The 10,205-nt window shown below is 40.8% G+C and overlaps 1 protein-coding gene across 1 annotated transcript; it reads right to left on the minus strand.

Annotated features, from left to right (window-relative positions):
• Positions 1-3,849: 3,849 nt before the first annotated feature.
• LOC138991722 (zinc finger protein 525-like) lies at positions 3,850-9,971 on the minus strand. The gene is made up of 3 exons (XM_070387103.1): positions 9,957-9,971; positions 4,416-4,542; positions 3,850-3,908 (listed from the first exon to the last, which is right to left on the minus strand). Exons 1-3 carry the CDS (start codon positions 9,969-9,971, stop codon positions 3,850-3,852), a joined length of 201 nt encoding a protein of 66 aa, XP_070243204.1.
• Positions 9,972-10,205: the final 234 nt, after the last annotated feature.

Genomic DNA, 10,205 nt, shown 5'->3' on the forward strand with positions numbered 1-10,205 from the left:
AAGAGTGAACATTGACATTCTAGGAATCAGCTAACTAAAATGGACTGGAATGGGTGAATTTAACTCAGATGACCATTTTATCTACTATGGTGGGCAGGAATCCCTCAGAAGAAATGGAGTAGCCATGATGGTCAACAAAAGAGTCCAAAATGCAGTACTTGGATGTAATCTCAAAAACGACAGAATGATCTATTTGTTTCGAAGGCAAGCCATTCAATATCACAGTAATCCAAGTCTATGCCCCAACCAGTAACACTGAAGAAGCTGAAGTTAAACGGTTCTATGAAGACCTACAAGACTTTTTAGAACTAACACCCAAAAAAGATGTCCTTTTCATTATAGGGGACTAGAATGCAAAAGTGGGAAGTCAAAAAACACCTGGAGTAACAGGCAAATTTGGCCTTGGAATACGGAATGAAGCAGGGCAAAGGCTTCACAGCAAACACCCTCTTCCAGCAACACAAGAGAAGACTCTACACATGGACATCACCAGATGGTCAACATCGAAATCAGATTGATTATATTCTTTGCAGCCAAAGATGGAGAAGCTCTATACAGTCAGCAAAAATAAGACAGGGAGCTGGCTGTGGCTCTGATCATGAACTCCTTATTGCCAAATTCAGACTTAAATTGAAGAAAGTAGGGAAAACCACTAGACCATTCAGGTATGACCTAAATCTAATCCCTTATGATTATACAGTGGAAGTGAGAAATAGATTTAAGGGCCTAGACCTGATAGATAGAGTGCCTGATGAACTATGGAATGAGGTTCGTGACATTGTACAGGAGACAGGGATCAAGACCATCCCCATGGAAAAGAAATGAAAAAAGCAAAATGGCTGTCTGAGGAGACCTTACAAATAGCTGTGAAAAGAAGAGAAGCGAAAAGCAAAGGAGAAAAGGAAAGATATAAGCATCTGAATGCAGAGTTCCAAAGAATAGCAAGGAGAGATAAGAAAGCCTTCCTCAGCAATCAATGCAAAGAAATAGAGAAAAACAACAGAATGGGAAAGACTAGAGATCTCTTCAAGAAAATTAGAGATACTAAGGGAACATTTCATGCAAAGATGGGCTCGATACAGGATAGAAATAGTATGGACCTAACAGAAGCAGAAGATATTAAGAAGAGGTGCCAAGAATACACAGAAGAACTGTACAAAAAAGATCTTCACGACCCAGATAATCACGATGGTGTGATCACTGACCTAGAGCCAGACATCCTGGAATGTGAAGTGAACTGGGCCTTAGAAAGCATCACTACGAACAAAGCTAGTGGAGGTGATGGAATTCCAGTGGAGCTCTTTCAAATCCTGAAAGATGATGCTGTGAAAGTGCTGCACTCAATATGCCAGCACATTTGGAAAACTCAGCAGTGGCCACAGGACTGGAAAAGGTCAGTTTTCATTCTAATCCCAAAGAAAGGCAATGCCAAAGAATGCTCAAACTACCACACAGTTGCACTCATCTCACACGCTAGTAAAGTAATCTCAAAATTCTCCAAGCCAGGCTTCAGCAATACGTGAACCGTGAACTTCCAGATGTTCAACCTGGTTTTAGGAAAGGCAGAGGAATCAGAGATCAAATTGCCAACATCTACTAGATCATTGAAAAAGCAAGAGAGCTCCATAAAAAAATCTATTTCTGCTTTATTGACTATGCCAAAGCCTTTGACTGTGTGGATCACAATAAACTGTGGAAAATTCTGAAAGAGATGGGAATACCAGAACACCTGATCTGCCTCTTGAGAAACCTATATGCAGGTCAGGAAGCAATAGTTAGAACTGGACATGGAACAACAGAATGGTTCCAAATAGGAAAAGGAGTACTTCAAGGCTGTATACTGTCACCCTGCTTATTCAACTTCTATGCAGAGTACATCATGAGAAACGCTGGGCTGGAAGAAACACAAGCTGGAATCAAGATTGCCGGGAGAAGTATCAATAACCTCAGATATGCAGATGACACCACACTTATGGCAGAAAGTGAAGAGGAACTCAAAAGCCTCTTGATGAAAGTGAAAGAGGAGAGTGAAAAAGTTGGCTTAAAGTTCAACATTCCGAAAACGAAGATCACAGCATCTGGTCCCATCACTTCATGGAAAATAGATGGGGAAACAGTGGAAATAGTGTCAGACTTTATCTTTTGGGGCTCCAAAATCACTGCAGATGGTGACTGCAGCCATGAAATTAAAAGACGCTTACTCCTTGAAAGGAAAGTTATGACCAACATAGATAGCATATTCAAAAGCAGAGACATTACTTTGCCAACAAAGGTCCGTCTTTCCCAGTGGCCATGTATGGATGTGAGACTTGGACTGTGAAGAAAGCTGAGCGCTGAAGAATTGATGCTTTTGAACTGTGGTGTTGGAGAAGACTCTTGAGAGTCCCTTGGACTGCAAGGAGATCCAACCAGTCCATTCTGAAGGAGATCAGCCCTGGGTGTTCTTTGGAAGGACTGATGCTAAAGCTGAAACTCCAGTACTCTGGCCACCTCACGTGAAGAGTTGACTGATTGGAAAAGACTCTGATGGTGGGAGGGATTGGGGGCAGGAGGAGAAGGGGATGACAGAGGATGAGATGGCTGGATGGCATCACCGACTCGATGTACGTGAGTCTGAGTGAACTCCGGGAGTTGGTGATGGACAGGGAGGCCTGGCGTGCTGCGATTCATGGGGTCACAAAGAGTTGGACGTGACTGAGTGACTGAAGTGAACTGAGTGACTAACACTTTCACTTCTGGTTCTTTGTCCTGGGTTTCTGACATTCTGGACTAATTCTGTTCTCAGTTGTCACCAAATGTAATACATGTACAGTAAATAATCTCTTTGCTGCCTTAGTTGAAGAAAAAAAAAAAGTGAGGGCATATAAGACAAAGTTTGGAGACACTGATAAGAAACAGGGTAAACTTAATAGTAATTAAATAAGAAATGAATCTTTAAAAATATGGTTGGAACTCTATTCAGTGGTCTGTGGAGATCTAACTGGGAAAGACATCTAAAAAAGAGTAGAGCGTCTTTGCTGTATAGCAGCACAACATTGTAGAACAGCTATACCCCAATAAGACCGTTTTAAAAATTTTTCTTTATATAATCTACAAATCATAATTCTTTGCAACAACCATTAAAAATATGGTGGAAAATGTGTAAGTTCTTATGCCAATTTATTTGAAAATTCTTTCAACTAATTGAATATATTAAATTATTTTAGCATTGAGGAATTGTGGCAAATACACTTAACATATTTAACATGAGTTCATATAAAGAAAAGAGAGACTTTGAAGTAAGCCTGAGATTTGCATTCTTTCATTTTAGGGAGGTTTTCCTTCATGCAGTGAAATTATTTGAGTTTAAATTTTATAAGGTCGTATTTGTAGCTTTCAGTGTTTTAGAAATTATAAGTCAGAAACAAATGTGTCCCCACTATTCCTCGAATTTTGGCAGTGTGTCTGCAACTCCACTCACACGCTTTTGTCTCAAAGAGTAGAAAGAAACTTTCAAAGGAGTGTCATAGAGTTATTCAGAAATGTGTTTTCCTCTGACCCCTAAGAAATCAAACAGCTGTCAATTCATGCAGGTTGTCACAGACCAAGAAGAGAGGTTCAGTTCTCACTGTGAATGAGGAAACTAATCACTGGAGGTGAATTCAGAAATGATTCAACAGACAGAATGGGGCAAGCAGTATCTGTCTATCACAGCAACAGAAATAAATCCAGAATTCTCCAAATCATTTCGACTGAAGCAGATCTTCCCAAACCACATGACAAAGCATGATTTCCTCACTGATCCTTGGACCTCTCACCTGAGTCATCGGCCCCATGTATTCACATGTACCTGTGTATATGGCTGTTGTCTCAACTCTCCTTATATTCCTGGGATACTTCATTTGCTCCAGAAAGGTGACCAGGTCTGGCTTAGAGACCACAAAACCTGCTTATCAGAAAAAGAAATATTATTTTTTGCTAGAAGATTCTTCAGCTTCCAATATAATACATATTGGTGAGAAGAGAAAGTGTGCTTAATACAGCCTAGAGAATGATTTCCCCAAATACTTTACTGAAAGCAGCTTTATAATACTAACAAATACATAAAGAACAGACCCTGAGATTCTGGTCAAGTACCACTAAGGCAAAAGTAAGTAGTGGACATGTGATTTGAAGAGGAGGGTACCGCTATTTAATACTATGAAACTTATACAATTACCACTAAGCTAGACTGAAGGAGGCAGACTACATCAAGGAAGCAAAAGGTTACAATCATATTGAATCATAAAGCCTTTTTTCTAAACTCATAAATTCCCATTTTCCCCTAGAAAGCAGGGATCTGAAATTATTGTGGGAAGGAGAAGATTTCAGAAGACATTTTAGAAATGATGGAACCAAAACCCAGATAAGGGATTTTGGAAGGCAGTTATCCTCACCCAAGGAGGCCAGGTTCCTGTAGTTCTGTAACATCACGTCCCTGTACAATTCGCGCTGACCGAGGTCCAGGCATTCCCACTCCTCTTGGGTGAAGTCTATGGCCACATCCTGGAACGTCAGCCATCCCTGAAATACAAAGTACAGATGCCATGTGGCTGTGGGAAGACTTCCTAATGTGACCCAAGATGAAAACACCAAGTTTGGAGCACTGGTTTTGATTGAGGAGAATGACTGGTATAACACAATAATGTAATTTTTACACAGTAATATTTTCTACCATATTTCCAACCCCAAGAAAAGAGAATGAAATATGATCTACAAAACATTCAGAACTATTCTGATCTGGAAGAGAAATCATAAAATAATTAGATCAACACTAGAAGATTTATTTTTGAGTGTTGTACTCACATGACCCAGGATAAACTGTTTATCAAAGAAACAAGAAATATTTTTAAAAAGCAGATTCTGATCCAAGAATTCTGGAGGGGGGCCTGGGGGGCAATGTGCCAGATTTTAACAAGCTTATTTTCACCAGTTATGTTGAAAGTTTTGCTCCACGAATGACCATTTTGAACAGCAATGAAGTAGAATATTAAGGGAAGAATCCATAGTTAACTTTGAACTTTACGTGTTTTACAGACTTTACAGGTCTAATAGCCTGAGCAGCAACAATTTACTATATACCATATATCTTTCTAAAATCTTTTATAGAGTCTTGAAGGTACAATAAAAGTCATTTAAAATCAGTAATATTGCTGCTCCACCTTTCTGCAATATCTAACAGACATCTGTTAAATGGCAGAGCTTAAATCTACTTCAGTGTATGTACTCTAGACTTTAACTAATAAAACACAGACAAAAACACAAGGACAACTCTAATAAAAAATTTATAGAAGTTTCTCTAATTGTGAAGAATGTAAAAAACAGGAAAAATAATTGATCAAATCATGTTAACATGTTCACGCCTACAGACATGCTCTAAAATGTGACTATATACTTATTAAGAGTAAGAGAGAAAACTTTTCATTTCAATAAAATCAGGATAATTTTTAACTGGTTAACAATATACCTATCTATGGGGATGATATTCTTTTTATTTTTGTAAATACACGAGAGTACAAATATACACAATGATATAAAATAAAACAGAGCTCTGGTTCTGAATTTTTTAATTTACTGAAAATCTGTATCATTTGCACAGTTTTATTTTAAAATTTAACACAGTTGAACATAGATTAGCACTAATATGATTCTTGTAAACATTTTGGAAAGTACAAAAATGTGATGAGACCATGTTTGTGATGTGAACGTGGAGTGTACTGGAAACGATCAGACCTGGATTTGAGTGACAAAAACCCCCGTTCCCAAAACACAGCATCTCTGCTAAACACAAGAGTGCTCATTTTTCAAAGCCAAGAGAAACTCAGAGCATATGGATTTTCTCCATGGCACATTCCTCACTTCTTTGTTCTAAGGCCCTTGGTTAAAGCCTGGCAAGTACAAATTGGCACTTATCAAGAGCATTTACCAGCAACTGAACAACAACACGGAGAAGGCAATGGCACCCCACTCCAGTACTCTTGCCTGGAAAATCCCATGGACAGAGGAGGAGCCTGGGAGGCTACACTCCATAGGATCTCAAAGAGTTGACACAACTGAGCAACTTCACTTTTACTTTCTTTTTGTGCTACTGCAGCTGACAGTCCCGACACTCTGTGCTCCAGGAAACTAGTGCAAAAAGTCTTTAGAGAGTTAGATACTTTCAGGAACTGATCTCATGATGCCAATCCTTGCTTCTCCTCTTATCTAGAAAAACAGTAAAAACATTAAATCCCTTCATGCAGACAGCAGCTCCTGGTGCCTAGCAGAAAATCTTATGTAAAATGGGTGCTTGATTGAACTGAACTCCTTCAGCACAATCTTCTATATTGACCTCCCCCCACTGCCTCTTTGGAGTGGTCTCTCAGAGCTATTTCTGAGCGATATCGGCATTCCTCATTTTGTCCCAAATAAAACTTAACTCGCAACTCTCACATTGTGTGTCTTTTTGGTGGACAAGACAGGAAAAGATATGAACTTCATGGCATGGGAATCTCATAGCAGAACCTGAACCAGTGAACCTCTGAGGTCACGGGGTAAGAAGTACATGAAGAATGCATTATAATTGCCTGGTATTTTGACAAAATTATGGAAACCATGATCTGAATCTATTATGAAAAAATGTCAGTTTTAAGCAAATTTCACTTCATATATACCTCCCCTGATCTGTAGCCTAATAGTACATTTAATTAGTATGTCTTTCTTGTCAATATACAGGATGGTCTGTCCTACTGTTTTTATTTCTGAAAATTTTCTGAAAAATTCTGGCCCATCGAGTTCCAAGGGTATTTTCTTACTCCTGTTCTAAACAGCTGAATTGCATCCACATGTAAACTCATCACAGCATTTTCCCTACTTCCCTAGGATCCCAACACCAAATCACATCCAGGTGGGAATCTCGGATACCAGTGCCTCCCTGAGTTGATCTCTCACAAAGGGAATATATATTCAACACTGAACATCACTAATTCATGTTGAGAATTCATCATGCTCTATAGAAAGCCAAAATACAAACAATGGAGAGCAAGCTCTGGTCCCTAAGGGAGCAGCAGCATGAACAGCCCGTCTTCACTATTGTAAGAAAAGGAAAAAAGAAGAAGGTGATAACAAACTGCCCAAGCAGAAAAATTAGAAGCAGAGAATAAAGGTTTGCAGGTTCTCAGTCCAGGCATTGCTGGAGGAAAAGCAGACACAGCCCCAGACCCAGGAACGGGACATTTACCTGTGAAGCTGCCATTTCGTCTTCTTCCTCCTGCTCTGCCTCTTCTCTGGGGATGTTTTGGCCAAAATCTTGGCTCTCTGTGCACCAATGCCAAACAAATACAGAGACAGAGTTATGGAGGAGAAATATAGTGGCTGTGTTACTTTGCCAGGCAAAGGGGGAACACAGTAGGCTTGTGGTTTAAGAACTGAACCCCACTCCCTGGTGAGTAGGAGAGTCAGGCAGGAGTAGGTGATGAGGATCAAGGCAGTAACAGTCTTGTATTCATTCTTGGCAAAGTTTCAAAAGGGTGGGGTTGCTGACTAGATTAGGGTGTGTGAAGGGTCTTAGGAGATCTGGTCTTCAAATCTTGACAAGCCTCCTTTGATCTGCCTCAGGTGGTTTCATTACCTCCTCTGATTAGCAACTCTTTCAAACTGAGAGAAGGTCTTGGAGGCTGGAGTCTTGCCTATAAGAAACTGGGAACAAAAATGCCTCCAGGCCCAGGAGTCTTACAGGGCCCCATTAAGCATCAGTTTTATGTTGCAAACTCCCCATCCATATGTTGAGAAAATAACTTCAAAGGCAGAAACTCAGTTCTGCAACCTGCAGCTGATGCAGTTAAAAAAAAAAAAAGGAAAAGTTTCCTTGTTTCTCTCACCCTTTTCTGGGCTCTTTTTTACTTTTTCTGTTCCTGACCTGTAGTTGATAATCAAGACTAACCGGATATGCTAATCACATCCTGTATTTGATGCTCTCCTTTCAGGCATTCTCTTTGTAGAACTCTCCTGCTAGTTCTTTCTTTTTGCATTACAGAGAGGGGTTTTTGTTGTTGTTCAGACTCTCAGTCATATCTCTTTGCAACTCCATGGACTGCAACATTCCAGGCCTCCCTGTCCTTCACTATCTCCAGGATTTTGCTCAAACTCACGTCCATGATGTGATGCCATCCAACCATGTCATCCTCTGTCGTCCCTTCTCCTCCCGCCTTCAGTCTTCCAGCATCAGGATCTTTTCCAATGAGTCAGCTCTTCCAATAAATATTCAGGGTTGATTTCCTTTAGGTTTGACTGGTTTGATCTCCTTGCAGTCCAAGTGACTCTCAAGAGTCTTCTCCAGCACCACAGTTTGAAAGCATCAATTCTTCAGTACTCAGGCTTCTTTACACTTCAACTCTCAACATGAATACTGGAAAAATCATAGCTTTGACTAGATGGACCTTTGTCAGGAAAGTGATGTCTGCCCACTTAACTGTGAAAAAGATTTTTGCTGGTGACATTAAAGAAGACACTGAGGACATCACCTAAGAGATGATTTTGAACAGTATGGGAAAGCTGAAGTGATTGAAATCATGACTGACTGAGGCAGTGGCAAAATAAGAGGCTTTGCTTTCATAGCCTTTGATGACCATGACTCCATAGACAAGATAAGACTCCGTAGACAAGGTTCAGAAATACCACATTGTGAATGGCCACAACTGTGCGGTAAGGAGAGCCCTACTTAAGCAAGAGTGGGCTAGTATGTCATCCGGCCAAAGAGGTTGAAGTGGTTCTGGGAACTTCGGTGGTGGCCATGGAGGTGGCTTTGGTGGGAATGACAACTTTGGTTGTGGAGAAACTTCGGCGGTCGAGGAGGCTTTGGTGGCAGCTGTGGTGGTGGTGGGTGCGGTGGCGGTGGAGGTGGCTCTGATGATGGATTTGGTAATGATGGGAGCAATTCTGGAGGCGGCGGAAGCTACAGTGATTTTGGTAATGACAACAATCGATCTTCAAATTTCAGACCCATGGACAGAGGAAATCTTGGAGGCCCTTATGGTGGTGGAGGCCAATACTTTGCCAAACCACGAAGCCAAGGTAGTTATGGGAGTTCCAGCAGCTGCAGTAGATATAGCAGTGGCAGGAGGTTTTAATTACTGTCAGGAGACAACGCTTAGCAGGAAAGGAGATTCAGAGTAGTGACAGGGAAGCTACAGATTACAGCAGGTTTGTGAATTCAGCCAAACACAATGGTGGCAGAGCCCGCAAAGAAGACATGCTTTAGAGTATGCCCATGAGTATGGGCGAAAACTCGAGGACCGTGTTTGTGATTCGTTGTATAACTGATTATTTTAGCTTCTGTTCTGTGGAAGGTGTAAGGCAATTCCAACAAAGGACTGTAAACTCCGATATTTTCTCATCTGTTCAGTGAGGTATGGCGCACAGGTGAGCTTAGACCTGACGCAGCCTCAGGAATGGCAGAGATTTGAGAGTAGAAATTAGGCCCTAACCTTTTCTTTTCCTTTGTTTACACTATCATTTAGAAAAATATTTCTATTTTTAGAAATATTTTTGAGTCTTAGTTGCAGCACATGAGATCTTTAGCTGTAGCATGTAGGACCTAGTTGCCTGACCAGGGATTGAACTCGGGTATCCTGCATTCTGAGTGAGGACTCAGCCACTGCACCAGCACAGAAGTCCCTGGTGGTCTTATTTCCTTGCCTCTGAAATACCTCCACATTGGCTTCCATAAGCCTGCCCAGAAAAACTTAACTGGCGGGGTTTTATGATTCTGTTCTATTGAAACAATACCCCTTCTTCGGAGCATAAACTAAAAAGACAGCAAATGTCAATTTTTAAAGTTTTAGGGGCCAATTACATTAGAAATTATTTTTAACAAGTTCAAAGACATTCAGATCATCTTCATCATTGAAGACCCCCTCGTGGAGGGCAAGGCCAGAGGCGGGCAGAGAGAGTGGTGGTACTTGGGGCACACGCATTTATTAGCAAACACAGGTGAAGTGCTGCGGGTGATCTGGACGAAATGTGAATTGTTCAATTCAAACAAAAATGAGTGAGATCTGGGTGAACTCTATGAGGTCTCGTTGAAAGGGTGCTTGAGAATAACAACCTGGGGTGCAGAAGGACAGCTGACCACAAGTACTGCAGGGGAACAGCGTCAGGAATTTCTATTTTCTTGCTATTTTGCAAGCTGTTATCAAGTGCATGTGCAT

This window comes from Bos mutus, chromosome 18 (genome assembly GCF_027580195.1).
Source record: "Bos mutus isolate GX-2022 chromosome 18, NWIPB_WYAK_1.1, whole genome shotgun sequence".
NCBI lineage: Eukaryota > Metazoa > Chordata > Mammalia > Artiodactyla > Bovidae > Bos > Bos mutus.

Excerpts from the sequence above, each read along its gene's own strand:
- LOC138991722 (XM_070387103.1), bottom strand. Across the intron at positions 3,909-4,415 it reads CAGGAACCTGGCCTCCTTGG|CCAGACCTGGTCACCTTTCT; the intron begins GTGAGGATAACT and ends GTGGTCTCTAAG.